At 40.6% G+C, this 18,913-nt stretch overlaps 1 protein-coding gene across 1 annotated transcript in view; it reads left to right on the top strand.

Moving 5' to 3' along the window:
• LOC145480600 (intersectin-1-like) overlaps window positions 1-18,913 on the top strand; it is a 37,747-nt gene that overhangs the window by 8,505 nt on the left and 10,329 nt on the right. The window contains exons 12-37 of the mRNA XM_081458872.1: window positions 183-375; window positions 858-1,190; window positions 1,618-1,745; window positions 2,067-2,345; window positions 2,558-2,790; window positions 3,364-3,461; window positions 4,053-4,216; window positions 4,345-4,375; window positions 4,812-4,933; window positions 5,020-5,115; window positions 5,327-5,357; window positions 6,050-6,247; window positions 10,916-10,977; window positions 11,732-11,797; window positions 12,310-12,416; window positions 12,743-12,815; window positions 12,905-13,012; window positions 13,494-13,592; window positions 13,913-13,996; window positions 14,196-14,279; window positions 14,591-14,662; window positions 16,209-16,349; window positions 16,802-16,850; window positions 17,278-17,350; window positions 18,249-18,331; window positions 18,830-18,913. Coding sequence (XP_081314998.1) covers window positions 183-375; window positions 858-1,190; window positions 1,618-1,745; window positions 2,067-2,345; window positions 2,558-2,790; window positions 3,364-3,461; window positions 4,053-4,216; window positions 4,345-4,375; window positions 4,812-4,933; window positions 5,020-5,115; window positions 5,327-5,357; window positions 6,050-6,247; window positions 10,916-10,977; window positions 11,732-11,797; window positions 12,310-12,416; window positions 12,743-12,815; window positions 12,905-13,012; window positions 13,494-13,592; window positions 13,913-13,996; window positions 14,196-14,279; window positions 14,591-14,662; window positions 16,209-16,349; window positions 16,802-16,850; window positions 17,278-17,350; window positions 18,249-18,331; window positions 18,830-18,913 — 3,091 coding nt within the window. The remainder of the gene's footprint in view (window positions 1-182; window positions 376-857; window positions 1,191-1,617; window positions 1,746-2,066; window positions 2,346-2,557; window positions 2,791-3,363; window positions 3,462-4,052; window positions 4,217-4,344; window positions 4,376-4,811; window positions 4,934-5,019; window positions 5,116-5,326; window positions 5,358-6,049; window positions 6,248-10,915; window positions 10,978-11,731; window positions 11,798-12,309; window positions 12,417-12,742; window positions 12,816-12,904; window positions 13,013-13,493; window positions 13,593-13,912; window positions 13,997-14,195; window positions 14,280-14,590; window positions 14,663-16,208; window positions 16,350-16,801; window positions 16,851-17,277; window positions 17,351-18,248; window positions 18,332-18,829) is intronic.

Below are 18,913 nucleotides of genomic sequence, written 5' to 3'. Positions count from 1 at the left end.
AAGTGTATACCTGACAATGCACAAGATTTTTACTATCTCTAAGCACTCTCCAAACCTATACATGTTGAAAGGGGCAGATCTGGCATTTTACTTGTTGAGGGTGTTTAGGGTGTCAAATTGTGATTGATATTTTGTGTTAGCAAAGGATTTTTATGTAAGTCCAGATACTTTTTTCCATACAGGACCTTGCAACAAGTGCTCAGCAATTGACCGGCCAAAATGCCAGATTACAGCAAATTTCAGAAGCAAAGCAGAGAGAATACACAGTTTGGAAGCAGCGAAAGGATGAGGAGGAAAGACAACGGAAAGAATTGGAGGCCAAACGGAAACGAGAAGAGGATGAAGTAAGGAAACAAAAAGAAAGAGAGTTAGAAGGTGGGTAAATTCAGTGTACTCAGACAACTCTGGATATTGGACATTTAGAGTCAGGTTTTTGTCATAAGGTATTTCTTGAGAGCTGTCAATACTGTCAGCAACATCTCTTTGTCTCTTCTCACTTGATATCCTCCATCATTTCACATGTTACGGTATTCTTATTCATTAAATGATTCAAATTTTGATAAAAAGTGTCATCATGTACCTACAACAGGGCCTGTAAACTTACATGTACATTGTTCATGTACAGTGAAATCCCGATTTCTTGAACCCTCAACTTTTCAACCTCCTGATGACTCAAACCAAAAGATGTTTCCCTTCCGTCAATCAAATACTGTAATTTTATCCCCAATTTTTTGAACCACCCAATTTTTCAAACCAATTTTGTTGCCTATGGAGGTTTTAAAAATTGGAATTCTACTGTAGTTAAATGCACTGGCAGATGTGTATCTTTCTCACCCATAATGTCCTCTTCCATCTAGCTATGCGTCAAGAGCAGGAAAAACAGAGAAAAGAGCAAGAAATGCGCAGACGCCTCAATGAAGCTAAGCAAGCTGAAGAGGCTAGGCGACAGGAAGAGTTGAAGAAACAGCAGCTTATAACAAAAGACAAGATACTGGTCCAGCAACAGCAGATGTTGGTATCAAGTGGTGCACCAGTTGTACGACACATCAGCAGTGAACAGACCACTGTCAGCAGCAGTAGCACATCTCTTAGCAGCAGTAGTATGTCTGGTGGTGATGTGAAGCAGAAAGTTTTACAGATGCAGCAAATGATAAAGGAGCAATCCACAGATGTTAAGCCACCTTCCACAAGTATGGTGACGTGCTAATGATGAGTGTTTTTATTACTTGTGCTTATGCTTGAGTTGTGAGCATCCTTACTTCTACCATTGTGCTTTAACATGCTGTTGCTTGTGCTTGTGCTTCGGTCATAGTGGAAACCAGTCTTTAAACAATTGCATGTATGGGCTCAAAACGTACATTAACTCAATGGTGCTGTTATTTCAACTCTTACTGACCAATTGTAGCATTTGTTAAAAAAAAAATTATAAAACATTTACTTGGTTATTACTACTTTTTGATCAATGTTTCTTGTAATAAATCAGTGTGAGCATCTACACCTGTACATTGTATTTGTTTTGCATTTACATGTACTAGACACCTTTTGACAGCCATGTGAAGTGTTACAAAGTTTGCAAATTTAACCCCTGACAGTGAATCTCTCTTCTTTAACATTCAGATTTCTTTAAACCAGTGGCAAAACCAGTTACAAAACCAGTTGCAAAGATGGAGTACTACAAAACGCTGTATGAATTTGATCCCAGGAATCCTGATGAGATGGCACTTGAAGAAGGAGACATTGTTGTGGTGAGATTATTTGTATTTTAGTTTTTTGCAATACAGGGATACCACAATCTGCATGCCTACTTACAGACAAATAAATGCTGCAGCAAGTTTGTAATGTTGACATTTCATGCATTAACCTTCATCAGAGCAGAAGTGTTTAAGTTATGATAAGTTACTCACTAAAAACATGATCATGGTTTGTTCTGTATGTTTGCCTCGTTTTTTATCACTTAAATTACATGTATGATTTATTTTCTTTCCTATTCTCTCTATTTTTATTTGGAGCTCCAGCATAATTAAAATATGAAATCAAATCCAGCTCTACTTTTGTTCTCTGTTCAGATTGACCCAGACGCTAAGAAAGCCCCACCTGGTTGGCTTTTGGGTGAATCAAATGGCAAGAAAGGTTTGTTTCCAGCAAATTATGTGGAAAGAATTACAGAGGAAGAAGCAAAATCTCAAAAAGATGGTATCAGCGTTTCTCCTCCAGAAAGCAGCTCATCTACAGTGAAGTCTCTTGCAGCAGCACTCAGCATGCAATTTGCTGCAGGTGGTTCAATTGGTCCAACTGTAGCAGTCAGCGAGAATTCTGCCCTACCAAGCACAAATGTTACCACGGAGGTTAGAGGATTAATTTGAGAGAAATTTAAAACACGATGTTTAAGTGTAGAAGAGAGAGCTGTCAAATTTTGCTTGCCCTGGGCAAGTCTTAGTTCATGTTTTTGGTGTTTAGTTTACCCTTATCATCAAGAGTCCGTCAAACATACTCTGCCATAGAAAGTGTTTTATGGCCCTTATTGACAGCCCTGTTTGATATTTGATTTTTGTTGTAGGCCCTTAAGCCTTCAAACAGTCAGCAGTCAACAGAAGGTTTCAGAGTCATGGCACTGTATCCCTACTTAGCGAAAAAAGATGACCACCTTACGTTCAGCAAGAATGACGTGATTATTGTGAAGGAGCAACAGGACATGTGGTGGTCTGGAGAACTCAATGGCAATGTAGGCTGGTTTCCTAAGTCCTATGTTAAACTTCTTGGTGGGCTTAGTGGAGCTGGTAAACCTGCAGAGTAAGTCAAACTGTAGTGAGGAATTTTTTGGTTGGAGTTGTTAAAATTGTGCTACATAGATGTACATGTATTTGAGTTGATAGCTATAGTTTTAGTTCAATGTTACATGTAGTCATTGTTTTTGAATTCAGGAAGCACTAGTGGTGGTACTGTAAAGTGAAACCTTCCCTTCTTCCTAGAAACTATAATGCCTGAAGGTGTGAAAATTTATTCCCCACCTGCCTGCCTTACTGGAGTATTATAATGCATCTTAATCTTCATCCCCTCACCCTAAGCAATACTGAGCATCTCTGGATCAGTCTCTGTGTTGTTTAATACCTACCCCCTTGGTAAACTAAACTTCTGTTTACTAGGTAATCCTGTTAAGTCCTGGTGTGAACAAAAAAACTTCTCATATACTGATCTTCATTCAGTAAGTTCTTAGAGGGTAGAATAGAAAATTGATCTTTGTGATTGGTTCCTTAAGTCTCATGACCTGTTTACTTAACTTTGTATCAATATTTTAATAAGATACATGGATAAAATTCTGATCACAGGTAAGGTTGAAAGAGTTTGTTTGTATTTTTATTAAAGGACAAATGGCACAGCAGCTAAAGAGCAGTCAGTTAAGGCCCCAGCACCAATCCCTTCCACAGAGCTAAAGCCAAGCCCAGCAACAACAACCCTGTTTGGTAAGTCTTGAGGTTAAACGTTTTAGATAATCTAACAGAATTGAGCTACATGAAGTGCATTTAAAGGGCGACAGCGAGACTGCTTTAAGCCTCTTTAAATCAATCCCAAAGAAAATTTTCGGAATGTCGTGACAGTGGGAGTGAGAGAACATCTGAGTCCCTGACAGGATTCAAACCCATAATCTCTCGGATACCAGTCGGGCGCTTAAACCACTGAGCTACCGAGAGATTCGTAGGTCCTTACAAGGTTCATGCGACATACGTCCTGCATACTGCTTCTGCTTGGATCAATGTCAAGAGCGTCCTAGTCTCCTTCACAGCTGTTACAGTTGTTGGGTGTCACGCAACGTTCTCACTAGAAGTGTCGCGTTAAGACAGTCACAACCCAAATAATGGGTGTGAAGTACACTAAGAGTGTCCTGAGTGGAGATGAATAACGATGAATAACGGTGAGTAACGGTTAAATGCGAAAGATGAAATCTTCAGCATGTTGTGGGTATGGGATAAAGAAATAATAAACGCGTTTTTAATAAGATCTTGATACTAAGTGATGTGTACAGTAAACGTTCTGGATATCCGTTTGATTTTCAGAGTGTGTGGCGCTGTACAGTTACACTGGTGAAGTTGGTGACCTGAGCTTTTCAGAAGGTGATATCATCAAGGTTCACAAGGACGAAGGGGAGTGGTGGGAAGGCAGCTGTAGAGGAGAACAGGGCCTGTTCCCTGCCAACTATGTTAAGAAAAAGGATACAGAGGTAACTGTATGACACTGATACATGTATCCCTATAGTCTAACATCAATACAGTATATGTATGTAATAAGAGAGACACCTCTAGTGTGTGCATCTTTGTCAACTCACTGACAAGTTTGTTTTATTTTCAGGTTCCCAAAGCTGCTCCTCGCACGAAACCAGGTAAAAAAGTCAGGGGAAAGGTTGCATTTCTGATTCATGAGCTGATTAGTTTATTTACTTTCTTTTTGGCTGTCTAAAGATATAAGGATAGCGGTGATACATGCAACTCTTTACCCTAGGGATGGTCCCTTCTTTTATCTATCTGTTTGGGACATCTCGGCAATGTTAAAATTTGTTGCGTTTAAAACTGTTTCTAGTCTGTTAAAAGCACTTGCGAAAATGTGAAACACGGGATTTGAAAACTGGGGAATATCCTTGGATACACCCCCAGCTATAGCTGTATGATATTGCGTCGCGTAAGGTGTGTAAACCAATCGCTCGGGAGTTGAAGGGGGCGGGGGAAAATGTTAACTAGATAAAATTATGCGGTCGCAATTCAGTATTTATGGCATGTAGTGTGTGGTATAAATCTAAAAAGCATTTTTTGTGATTGTAGAAATCGCCACCGTGACGACAGCGTACAATGCAGTGTCCGCGGAACAGTTGTCTCTGTCGCCTGGTCAGCTGATCTTGGTGAAGAGAAAACACCCAGATGGATGGTGGGAAGGCGAGTTACAGGTGCGCACATTGAAACGTCATTGTACTGTGTGGCAAATGTTTGTAAACATCTATGTGATCTAACCGAGATTACTTTGTTTCTGTAGGCCCGTGGTAAGAAGCGTCAGAGCGGATTGTTTCCAGGCAGTCACGTGAAAATCTTGGACAGGAAAACATCACCAGCTTCTCCCGTCACGGAAGATGTAAGTAGCTGTTCAGCCAATTTTACAGACGAGAGAGAGAAACTACAGTGTAGGTTCTTCTCGTCAGAAACGAAATGCGCCTTGTGAAAAGCGTGACTTACCGCGAGAAATGAGACTCGTCTTGTTAGCGGTAATGTAATTCTTCAAAGTGAGCATTTAAACGGTACGTCCATTTGATGAAACTGATGTTATACTTTTGTTTACCTTCTAGGTTTATAGTGTTCCCCCTTCAGTGTCAAGAGGTGTGTTTGTAGAATTTTGATCATTTTAGGGTTGCTTACGGTTGAAAAATATGGTATCGCGACGTTCTGTTCGATACGAGGAATGCTCACGAGAAAATGTAACGAGGCCAGGGCTCCTGTGATTTTCTTAGCAAGTAATTGATGTATCTACAGTTTCTGGATCATAACATTTTGTAGTTGGGGAAGAAAGGGGGAAGGTGAGAGCTGAGAGGAGTCGTACCTTCTCACTGCTTCACTGGCCGTCCAGCTGCGACCAAGTACTGCAGTTTCGTCTTGGACTAGGCTTTTCACAGTCTCTTTTAAGTAATTTGATAATAACTGATCCGCCTAGCTACCAGCGGATCAGTTAACAATTTTGTTAATTTTTTTAACTTCTCTTGAAATAAAAAGTGTGTGAGTATCTATTGAATACGATGGTCTTTTAACGTGTGAAAATAACTGCGATTTTCTCCTGCTTTGAAAGTTGACCAAACAGTCATCTTGGAACACACAACGAAGTTTGGAAAAATCGCTTGTGGCGAAGGCTGTTTTAGTTGTCTTGCTCTTTTGATGGAATTCTAAAGCTGTATATGTGATGAAATTATACACACTCCTGTAACAGTGAACGAGTGTGATCCCTGCCCTGTGTCTGTGAATTGTCCTATCGGCAGACTTTCGTGTGTAACCACCAGTGTCTTCTTGTTTTTCTTCAGCCAAACTGGAGCAGGTATTAGCCATGTTCCCGTACACTGCACAGAATGCAGACGAACTCACCTTCTACAAGGGAAGCGTTATAAACGTGGTGAGCAAGGATGGAGAGTGGTGGAAAGGCGAAATGAACGGCCAGACGGGCATGTTTCCGTCTAATTACGTCCAGCCGCTCAGTAACCTGCAAATGGGCACAACACAATGTAAGTATACATGTACGAGCTCAACTTTACGACGCTTGGTCGGGGGAGTAAGTACTACTTCCGGTTTGAAACGGAAATTGAATGAGCCGGCGGTTGTCTTTAGATGTTGCTAAGCAACACGACGGCTCTTTCAAACACGGCACTTCCTCCCCCGACTCGTTTGTCTTGCTTTTAGTGAGCCTTTTCCCTTACGTGGCAAGCAGCCATGTAAATTTATTGGAACAACAGAAAGTGTTTTCATACATAAGAAAAGAGTTGAACTCCCACAGGATTGGTACACCAACATGTCCATTTCATTATCTTGAAACAGTAATGAGCTTAAGCAATGACGGCGACGCCAAGGACGACGGCTGGAAAAAATGGTCTTAAATGTTACCTTTGAATTTCGCAACAATCCAGAACTGTTCGATGAGCCGAGCGGTCTAAAACCCTACTGAAACTAGATGTAACGCCAGCGATCAATTCTAGAAGAAAATACGAAAAATTAGCCCTCGTGGTTCACGTTTTTCAACATACGGAAATCTTGGTCATTTCACGGTGTTGTTTTGCAGGGGACGGCTTAGAAATGTACAAAGGTTTATAACGCACGTGCACAGCCATTGTTCTGTACATTAAATCTTTTGTTTGGTGGCGTACTCTTTGCCGTTGCCGTCGTGGTTTGCTCAAGTTCCCTACATGGCTGCCGTGACGTGGCGTGTAAATACTCCATAGGATAACGAGCATTCAGTTGATCTCTGAAATAAGCAGCCATGTTGCATGGCAGGAACAATGAAAATGTTTTGCATTAGAAAGAATTTTTTTCCCATACGAAAAAAAAAAAATCTATTGTTCCTGCCATGCAACATGGCTGCCGTGCAAAACCTCTATACTTTGAATTGTAAAGCTACTAGCCGAGGCTTAGCTCTTGAGATTAAGTCTTTAAACAAGCATTGCGTTAAGCGTTTTGGAATATTTTTATAATCATAGCGCTTTATAAATTTAATTTCTTTTTATTGTATTGGCGAAACTGACATGTGTCAAAACGTGGTCACGTGCTCGTTTTGATTACGATTGCCTAAGTCGAAAGAACCTCTCTGTCTGTCCGTACAAGCCTATCCATTACGTTGTGCATGTTGCGTAATTGGAGAACCTTTGGATTACAAATTGAGCTTTGGTTGGTTATTTACTGGTAGCTACAAGTGGTAGTCACTGTCATGTTGTACTCTTCTTACGTATTAAAAGATCCTTTATCATGGCAAGAATCTCGTTCATCCACTGATTCCTCAACAGCGCCTCGTATATTTCTAATGTTGTTGATCATCGTGACGTCGGTGGGACCAATTCATTGAGGGCAAAGATAAGCCCAGTTACGTAGCACATATGAAAACGGACCGACCTCCACCTTCTGAAAATGAAGATCACCAGTTCAAGAATCATTTCCCCTTTCAACAAAACGATACGTCTTGCCATACAGTGTTCGCAGTGCTGACTGTAACTCTGCCTAAACTGCATGTTGTGTATTTTTCTACAGGACGTAACAAACGTCTTCAGGACATGAGGGTGACAGAAATGCTTTGGGATTTATGTTTATCTCGATGAATTTAATTCATGTATCTATTAAAAGATGTAGCTTCAGGCTAGTTAAAGCCACATTAGATTTTAACGCTTTAGAGTGGCTAATGCTCAAAAATAAAATTATTAGTAATCTTGATTTTATTTATGGGTTTTGTGAAATGTCTTAGATATGTTGGTCACCGGAAAAAATTAGTACCATCAAAGATTTAGGTTTTCCATGTAACGTTTGCGTTTTTCATTTTCGTCGCTAAGGACATTATCCTGGTCGATAAAGTCTATTTAAGTTTGTTGGATTTGATAAGTTTTAACACGTTTTGTTCACTTATGAATAAAATTAAAAGGATAATAAAGTAATAATCATAACAGGCAAAAGTTGACAAAGAAAAAAAGATTGCGCATCATAGCCATGCAAACGATATTAGGTGTCGCGTCTTCTTCGCTATATTAACACTAGATGTAAAAGAAAAAATATTCGCGAAAATTATTTTTGAAACGAAGGAAAATTCAGAAACAGAATAAGTAGGTAATTTTATCATTAACTTAGTTAGGGGACCTTATTTTCAACAATTGGCTGGATCATTCAGTCGTTAATATTTCTCCAGAAATTTTGATTTACACTGTAAATTTGGTGTGTTGTTCTTATATGGACCTTTGTTGCCATTTCAAGAAATGAATTAATAATCAAATGTAACAAGGGCTCATTGTAGTGACTGCAGGATGGAGTAATAAACTGTTTAAGTTTGACGCTCATACTGTGTTGTTTTTGTCACGTTTCATTTAAATTCCCAAAGCATTTTTGTTCACCTCAGCCTCCTGTGTTTGTGAAAGGATCCGGTTCATGTCTAGTTCCGACGGTTTTCTTTTTTCCATTTCTCAGTGAAATGTAAGCTGTGAAGCGGCGATAACGAGTTTCGAAGACCGTCGTGACGTCGCTTAAGAAGAATGAAAACCTCTGGGACCATGAGAGAGGTGTAGGGCTCCTGGATCCTTTGTATCAATTTCCGTCATTCCCTACCCTACCCCCTACCCACACCCCTATCCCCACCCCACACAGCTGCAGTCTATGCCATATACTGAAGAAGCTATTCCACAATATTTAGTATTTTTGCGTTTTACAATTATTACCGGGATATTACTGAAGGGATCCGCAAAATATTTGGTCGCAGAGATGTAGCAACCGAGGTAAATTAACATGGAATCAAAACACAGCACGGATAGTTACGATTTGGACAGAGAGAATGTTTTGACGTCCAAGTGCCTTTCAGAGTTCTTGTTAGGCGCTTCTTGATGTAGTCTCGATTGCCAGTCGGCTACGTTTTCGGCGATCCGGAAGGAACCCGTGCTTCCTACCCGTCCCCCTCCCTCCCCCCCCCCCCCCCCCACCACAACTCACAATTTGTCTGTCTGTGAAGAGTTCTAGCCTTCTTGATCGGGAGCAATATTCACGTCAAAACCCCCAAAGTCGTCAATGAATCTTGACGTCAAAGGGAGAAAAGGGAAATTGAAAAGTTTAATATCGGTTACTAACGGCGATATTCAAGAATAAGCGCTCGAGGACCAGTCCTTCGCACGGAGTTAGCCTGCTCGCTGAGGAGCAGAGCAAAAGACGGCTGGAGAGAAATTAATGATAATAAGTAAGGAGTGCGACGCGGGCTCCTCGCTCGATAACCCGTCTATTAAATTGTGTTTTCAACGGAGCGTTCTTTTTAACTTTGACTTTATATTATTGTAACAAAGTATTTTTTTTTCCTCGTTGTTTGATATTTTAAATAATCCAAGTTAATGGTATGTCGGCAATATCAACACTCGACTATTTTTGGCTTAAAAGCACCGCAACTTGAATGATGCAATAATGACTGGTGGTTGCATTTGCGAAAACATTTGCGAAACGAGAGTGTTTTGCGCGGGAGACAGTTACCACGAGGCCTAAACAACTTGATGAAAAAAAAACAAAAAAACTGAAAGCACATTTCAGTAAATGGAAAGTCTAAAAAAATTCTCTTGCTCGATGATTTAAATCGCCATCTCTGGTAATATTTCAGTTTCAAGTCAATTGAAAACAAAATGCAAATTAGTTTCTGGTGAGATTAAAATATTATCGACTGACCTACGTTGGATATTTACACGTGGAACTTATGACTCAGTCCTATTTTTAACCATATAAACGTTTTGACTCGAAAATAAGTCATTTACTGTTTCGAGCAAGGCTTCAGCGTTCGAGAGTTCGCGCAGTTTTGAGATCTGTTGAGTCGTACATATAGTACAGCACGTTATTTAGCGTTATTTCACGTGATGGGGTTCATCCTCGGGGAATCTCCTCTGCGGATTCAGAAGCGTGTGGCAAAAGCTTGTCACAAGAGCTTGCGAAACCTGAAAAACCAGTTTCGTCCGAAGAAAAAGATCGTTGTTAAGCAAGGAGGACACAATCAAAACAAACATTGTGCTACTCATGGTACGTAATCGTCGGTTACAAGTTCTTTTAATTCTGTAAAGCCAACAAACTGCCACTCTTTTCGCGTAGCTCGTCGACGAGCGGCAAGCGAAAAGAAGCGAAAACAAAAGTTGGCCGTTCTAATATTAGGGGTCGAGATCTCCGCGTTCGCCGGTGATTTTTGTTCCCCCTTCCTTAGCTCCCTCGCTTGAGGGACTACGCGACTCGTAGTCAATCGATTATACAATTTAATCTAAATTTGGTGCGTCTTTATGTAAAAATTGAGATATAAACAGTAGAACGTATGAAACCTTTTTGCTATTTTGTACAGTCCTTGTTAAGTTTAACTTATTATTCCGGGGCCCGGATGTTCAAGGCACGATTTAGCTGATCCTGGGATAGCGTCGACCTTCATTTTGATTTTCTAACTTCCGAATACGGGTTTGTCTAAATATTCTTTACTTCCCGCGCCTTTTATTTACAGTGTTTCCTTTTCTGTAGAGCGAAAGATGCAACAAAAATTCGTAAGATACAGACCCTATTTTTTCCTCCTTTATATTTATTTATTTATTTATTTTCGATCTTGGGTCATAAATATAATAAATTGACGGAAAAAATACTCGGTTCGTATACTATGGACCAGTCTAACCAGAGTATTAAGTGGTATGGAATTTTGTCTCTAGGGACGGGAGCGTTTGATGCAAAGATTTTAGCGTCGATGTCGACAACGGAGCGGCAAAGACAGGTAAAATAATGAATGAGTGCGTTAGCTTTCTCTTTTCGACTCTCTTGTTCCATTGCCGAAGACCCGATGCCGTCTCCTATTCCATTTTTCCGAGTTTATTTTAACACGGTTTCAAGGAAGTCTTTAGAGTGGTTTACAATTGGGTGTCGTAAAACCAAAACCAAAGTAATGACTCTTGCCAATCACAAAGGACAGGGACAATACAGTGAACCAATCACAACTCGAAGCAAATACATGTATTCGGCAGCGCATTCTGCGCGAAGCGCGGGAAAACGTTTGCGAGCGAGTCACGATTGGTTTTGGTTTTACTTGTGATTGGGTGACAAAGTGGCTCGAGTCGCTTAGTACTGTAATACAAAACAAATGCAAATGCGAATTATCTTCGAGACTCAAGTGAAAAGTGCTTTATTATGATTTTTCATTTTGTTTTTGTTTGTTTGTTTGTTTGTTTGTTTTTCGGGATGGTGGGCGGGGGGTGTAGGGGGGTGTCGTAGCCAGCGTGGAAGATGAAGTTAGGTTACCCCAGGTTCCTATTTATTCTCCTCAGTGGAGAAAGGTACTGGGAGGTCAGTCAGTAAAAAGTTTTGTTACCCAAGAAAACAAAACAACAAACTCGGCCAGGGGCCCGGGACTAGATCCCATACCCCTTGAACGACGCTCTAAACATAAGGTCCACCGGCCACTCAGGTGTATCCATCTACTTCTTCCTTTTTGTTTTTTTTTTTTTGTACTTAATCTATTCTCTACCCTGCAGAACGTTATATATGAGTTGATCAACACGGAGCAGACCTATATGGATGACCTCAGCGCGACCCTGGAAGTGAGATCGTGATTCAAACTATTGAAGTGATTTATTTTGTAGAAATTGCTGTTTCATTGTGTTTTCTGACAAACGTCTTACAAATTACTTTTTGGTTAAGTTGGGGCTTACGTCTGGTTTAAGTACTTGGTTACTAAGTCGCATGTATCCTTTCCGTGGAAACATTTCTTTCCCGGTTGGAATACATGTAAAACGGTTGTAGAATTGAATGCTCTCCCACTTCCCGTTATCATTGATCCCCATCAAAGCCAAACTTTGGTCAAAATCTAAATTCTCCCACCTAATTCTCATACATTTTCAGAAATTGTCGTTGGGGGAATTTGTTTCCATGCGAAGACCCTTTCTTGAGATGATTTGCTCCGCACCGTTTTTCTCTCCTTTTTAGCCCAACTGTTTGTATTAATCATTGCTATGTAGGTAACTTTAAAAACCTCCGCTCCTTTTAAACCCAATTCTTTGCATTAATCATTGCTATATAACTGAAAGTTAAAAGCCTTTTTTCAATGCTTTAGGTATTTTATAATCCTCTGGCGGACTCTGGTATGCTGACCGAACAGGAACTAAGTACTGTGTTTATCAACTGGAAAGAGCTCATTTGGTGCAACATGAGACTACTCAAGTATGTGTAATACATCATTAAACAGGGTACGATGCACAGGGGTAGATACAGTAATTTTCAAGGAAGGGGAAGGGGGTGTAGAATCAACATTAATGGGGCATGTCCTAAAATGTTTCAATTTGAGAATTGCCCAGTGTGTTTGCCTTCATTTCTGCAATAATATTCACAGTCCTTTTTTAACTTCTCTTTCATAGGGATGGTGAGTCGCTGGCTACCCAATCCACCCCCCCCCCTCCCAAACCATCCCTAGATGGGATAGCGTTTATAACCATGATATTATGATGTATTTTTTGTGTATTTATTTACTCCATGGGTTTCATTTTCAGGGCGTTTCTTATTCGCAAGAAAATGAGCAGCAGCGTCGCTATTACCTCGATTGGTGACATCCTCTGTGAGATGGTAAGATATTCACCCCAACTACTACTGGAATTAAGATCATACAAGCAATCTCTTTGTAATTAAAATTTCGTCTTTGTTGTATTTTTTAGCTGCCCCGTCTCACGCCGTACGTCAGATTCTGTAGCTGTCAGTTGAAAGCTTGTCAGTTGCTACAAAACAAGATTGAAACAAACCCAGACTTCAAACAACTAGAAAAGGTAAAGAAAAAAGCACAAGAACACTTCTAACCAGGTCCAGACGAGTAATCTGACACTGGTAAATGGACAGTTCGTCCTTTTAGGTTGTTCGTAGTGCGCGAAAACGGTCACCAAGCTCTTTATCTGCTCGGTTTTCAAGTCATGGCCTACCATTTTTAAACGTGTCTGGCCTTAGAAACTGCTGTTTGTCAAAAACCCATTTCCGAGTTGACCTAAGCCTCTCTATCAAAGCGACACCTGGTGCACAGCCATTCATAGAAAAATGAGTTTAATTTGCATGTGAATGAAATCTCTTTTTCATATGAAAGGATGGACACCAAGACTCGCGTTGAGAAAGAGCTTATTGCAGTACCCGGGTTACAGTATGAAACGAATCGGTCAGATACGAGTCAAAAAATTGGCTGTATTTTTTTTGTTTATTTATTCTACACTGTTTTTTCGTAGTAAGTGTTAGCCCTCATTAGTGAATGTATTTTTTCAGAAATGTAGCGCGGATCCTCGAGCAAAGGGTCTTCCTTTGAGCAGCTATCTACTGAAGCCTCTGCAGAGAATTTGTAAATATCCTCTTCTGATAAGAGAAGTAAGTAAACTGCACTCGTTACTTACCGTCTTTCTCTACTGCCCAAGTAATGAATTTTACTTTTCTCCCATTTCGGCGTGTAAGTGCTTATTTGCCGCCGAAAAAAAAAGTACCATGTAGTATCTTGTAGAAGTGGGTTCACATCTCTCACGGTGCAATTTTAAAGTAACGCGATTAATAAACCCCAGTTTAATAAAGAGTGCCAATGTTTAGCGGATGTTTGATCAGACGTTTGTTTCAAGCTATGCCATGGGTTAGTACTCGGGTGTGGTTATGGCCTTTGGTTAAATTATTGGGTTTTTTAACTTTATTCTCGTCAGATTTTAAAGTTTACGCCCGAGAATCACTTTGACAGAATCAATTTAGAAACTGCACTTGAAAAAGCTGAAGACCTCTGCCAACAGGTGAGTAAACATGATGCTCTCCTTATCTCCCTCCCTGCCTTGTCCCCTCTCTTTCCCATGTTGTTTTCTCTCCCTTTCAATCTGGATAGCCATTTCATGGACTATTAAAGTCGAACCCTCGAACTACTTTTCAGTTTTTTCTTTGTAACTACACTCAAAAAATGAGTGTGTTATTACTTGTTCACGTTATTTTTTGCAGGTCAATGAAGGTGTTCGATCGCAAGAGAATACTGATCGCCTGGAATGGCTTCAAACACATGTGAACCTTGAAAGCATTGGAGAGGTTGGTATTTTAGGCTCTTCTTCTAGGGCGTAAGGGAGCCGAAAGATTACCGTAAAGTGCGATAACAGCAAGAAGCACGGGGGAAAAAATAGGAAAGAAAATATATGTTTCCCACTCCTCTTCACTGTGCTCGGTTAGGTATTGGGTACATTGCGTCCGATGAAACTGAACTGTACGCCTGGATCCGCAGGCTATGTGTAAACAGTTGTTGTAAACTTTTTGTTTTTTATTAACACAATTATATGCTACGTTACGAAGCTGTTTCTCCCTAACATGTATTTTAATCTGTTGTCTCCTCTTTTTTAATGTAGCGATTAGTTTTTAATTCCACAACAAATTGCCTGGGACCGCGAAAACTCTTACACTCTGGAACACTTTGGAAGGTAATACTTTTTTTGTGATCAGTGATGGCCCGGGGTATGCAATCGATGGAAATCGATGATCGAAAAACCAATCGATCAATCGATATCAATCGTTAAAATTAGTTAATTGGTATCGATTGGTATCGGTCAATCGATCATCAATCGATAACCACACAAAAAGCGTTCATCGATTGCATCGATTGGCACAGCAACCTCGAACCTGTCCGATCATCCGCCAGTTTTAGGAAGCCCAGGGGACGAAATTGTTAAAATAATTCCGACCCAGTCTTCTCAACGCAAAAAATATACCCCGGTGCACGTGTACTCCAATTACCCACTTGCCCGTCATTGCCTTTCCGTGTCATTATATATGTCTACGCAAGAAGTCCGGGAAGAAACTTTACTGAATATAAGGTGCATCGCTAAAGGTTATCATCTTTGCCATTTTGAGATGAACATCCGTGAAGTATTTACTGCTGACAAGTAGAGGGGAGAACGCGGAAACGCGCTTAAAGTGTTTAACCAAGCAAGAATGGGAACAAACTTTTGAGTTGTCAAAAGAAGACGAGTACCTGTGGACGGGGCGTTGAAGAGAAAGAAGAGAGGCTTGTTCTCCTGTTAACGTTCAAAGGATTAAACTGAAATCTGTTTACAATTACTGCGTATAAAGATTGGATATTTATGCACCGATTCCTTCAATGTGCAACCAATCGGTACCAATCGATATCAATTTATCTATCGATTGTTATTGAAAATCGATACCAATCGATAACCACACGAATCTTCGCCATCGATTGGTCATCGATTATCAATACCAATCGATTAATCGATATCGATTCGTATTGATTGATATCGATTGTCATCGATTATCGATTTCATCGATTGGATACCCCGGGGTGATGGTTATTTTCCCCACATATATCGATGCGATGTTAATCACATACGCGAAAAAAGCAATGAAGTTCGTCACTTAGTGAATGTCGCCCCTTGGCCTGATAAGAAAGCGTATTTGTTGTTACCTCAACCCGCTTGGGTATAAATACTCAACCGAATGTGACGTGCGTAATGTAAGTTTAGAGCTATTTCAGTCCTTTTCATGTTGATTGCGAAGCGAATGTGTCTCAAAAGGGGAGAAATCAAGCTTGCGTTTGTTACAGACGTCGTCCTAGGATTATTATATAATTTCGTTCGCTATCAGTGCAATCTGTGTCGTGAATTATGAGTGTGGGAGACACGCTAGCCTAGTGGCTAGCACGCTGGTCTCTGGATGTTGGGAAAGAAACTGTACTCTTACAGTGCCTCCTATCTCTCTCCAGGGTGTATAAACAAGTTGCGGAGATCTCGTATATAGGGAAACCTAACAATACGGGGGACTAACCTACAATCCCATCCACGAAGGGAGTATGCTACTCACGTTGCTGCGAAAACTGAGTTGTAAACCGGCAGTGTGGGCTCTGTTGCCAAGAACGACTTTATCTTCCTTTAACTGTAAATTATGGACTGCAATGAAAGATAGGCCTTCAATTCCCGTCATTTTGAATTCGTTCTCGGCTTTTGTTCATTTCAGGTTAAGAGTGGAAAGGAGCTCAAAGCTTTTCTGTTCAATGATTTCCTTATGTTAACGCGACCGCGAAGCTCCATTACCGGAAATCTGTCCAAGAAGATTGGATTTAATGAACAGGAAGTCATCTATGACATCTACAGAAAGGTAAGGCGCGTGGGCATTTCGGTCGCCTCCGTTGACGTGCCAATCTCGTCCCCAGAGTTCGCGCCGTCGGCGTTGGGATCGAACGCCCGATGCTCTGGACTAAATCAAAAACCTGAACCAGAAAATCATGGTTCCAGTTTGATTGTACGCATGCGTTCATGGTCAATAACGGTTTCTGAACATGCGTAGAGAGGGTAACCGCTGTAACTAATGCTGGCCTCAATTTCTTGGTGCTGACCAAAAGGATCGCGGCCTCTGGGAACGAGATTGGTGACGTACATGCCTTGCGTGTCTTGTTTGTGTCTAGACTCGAGTCTCTCACTCTCGTGTGGCGCTTTAGTAAGATTCCCGCCTATATTATCCCCCTTCTCACTGACTGCTGGCTTTTGTCATCCTGTAGCTTTTACTTGTTGTCAAGCATTGATTTGACATTTGTTTTGATTTCATTTCAGCCTATCATCCTCAATGAAGTCTTTGTCAAGAGAAATCAAGATGGCAATAGTACGTTTGTATTACTAAGGCTTGGCTACGTGTCCATTTTGCAATCCATTCCCATGCTCGCCTTCGTTAGTCTTCCTCGTTGCCTTATTGGTGCCTTTGTTTTGTCGAGTGCTTTTCTTCAAAATCAAAGAATTAATCATCGGTTTCATGTGCTTAAGAAGTATTTTTGAACCTCTTAGATTCATTCATTCATAGATTGCGTTATCTCAAAAACACGACATCTTAGGAAGCATCGCTGATAGAAAAAGAAAAAAAAGAGCTCTACTACCGGCGTTGGTTAGGATAAGAAAAAGAACTTGAAAATTTCAAATGTTCTCACTGGAAAGTTTTTAGTTAACCTGGGACTTGTCGTGAAATCCTGCTTGTGTACACGCCGTAGTTTTCAGTTTCATGAATGTTGACGCTATATTTATTCATTTACTTTCAGATGACGAATACGTCTTCCATTTATCGCACATCGATCAGATTTACTCCTTTCGAGCAGAATCGAAATCTGAAAGGTACCTGTCACTCGTGTGATGCTATATGTGTTTTGTTGCAACGTATTTTAATCCGGGGGGGGGGTTACTCTATACGGAAAGGCTCCGCCAAGAGGTCAAACCCCTTGCCCATTTCGTATACTTTTAATTGAAAAAAGGTGCCCCTTCCACATGCTTTCAAAACTGGCCGTATCATGAATAAATCACCAAAACTGGAAGTCGTCTTGTTAACGATGACAAGAACAAGCTCTATTTCCCTTTGTCGTTTTCATGTAGTACTTAATAAATGAAATGATACAGCCATAAGGCGCGTCTGTTCGAAATATGTTAATTAAAGGCCCTTTTGAAATAACTAAATGACAGATTTCCCTACATTTTCATATATCCCAACTTGTGAATTCCCTACCCTTTTATATACCTGAAGCCTGAAAAAGGTAACCCGTTTGGGCGGAGCTTCTCCTTTAGGCTATAATAGGGAGTATCCCCCCTGGGATTTTCATTAATAGATCGGGAGCCGTTTGTGCTTGAAACTGTCGCTATTACTTCAAAGCAGTATTAGAGTGGTTTTCACTCCATGATGTCGAGAGTAACTCGCGTTTGCTTTGGTTTTGCTTTAGTACACAACACGATTGGCTTCAGAAAAATGCTCATGCCAATTTGTCATCCAAACAGAAGAAAAATCAAAACCAGTCGTGACTCGCATGCACACTTTTTTCCACGCTTTGCAACAACTTCATGTATTTACTTCGAGTTTTGATTGGTTCACTGGATTGCCTGTGTCCATTGTGATTGGCCAGAGTAATTGTTTTGGTTTTGGTTGTACGACACTCAATTGAAAACCGCTGGGAACAGTTTAAATATTGTAACATAGTGCTTTAGCGTACCCAAACGATAAGCTGAGTGTTCGTCTGTTTCTTAGAAATCGATGGATGGAGTATATGGAGCAAGCATCGCAGAAATACATTGAAACAGAGCGTGAATTAAGACAGAAGGCTCACAGAGGTCAGTGTGATGTTAATTCGATGTTCAGTTTGTTATGATTTTTTTTTCTCTTTCTTTTCTTCACAAACGTAGCATTTTTTTTTCGATGGTTGCCCCACTTGCGAAAAGGTAAAGGTTAGTCGCCCGTCTGGCGGGCGCTTGTTCCCTGTTTCCGTAGCGTAAAACGACTGGGAGAATTTATGGGATCCCGGTACCCATTTATATAGCTGCCCAGAGACAAACACTTCCAGGATAAATAGTCTTGCCCAAGAAAACACCGACCCCGATCAGATCTCGAACCCGGACTGTTAAATCCGGATTCCAATGTACTAACCATCAGGTCAGCATCTAGGGATGTGGCAAGACGTTTATAACCCCCCCCCCCCCCTCCACCCCCTGTACCTGTTAGTGGCTTCATGAACACGCTGTAACTTTTTTGCTATGTTGCCTCTCTGACGCGCGTTTTTTTGTATTTGTTTTTGTATTTGTTTTTTTTGTTTTTTTGTTTTTTGTCATTAGCAAAATCTTTCAGAACCACTGGAATTGGCAAACTCAAAGTCACCTTGATCGAGGGTGTGGACTTAATAGCTTCTGATCCGAATG

Source organism: Orbicella franksi, chromosome 3 (genome assembly GCF_964199315.1).
Source record: "Orbicella franksi chromosome 3, jaOrbFran1.1, whole genome shotgun sequence".
Taxonomy (NCBI): domain Eukaryota; kingdom Metazoa; phylum Cnidaria; class Anthozoa; order Scleractinia; family Merulinidae; genus Orbicella; species Orbicella franksi.
Note: the sequence above shows the minus strand (reverse complement) of the source record. Positions and strands in the feature narration are given on the sequence as shown.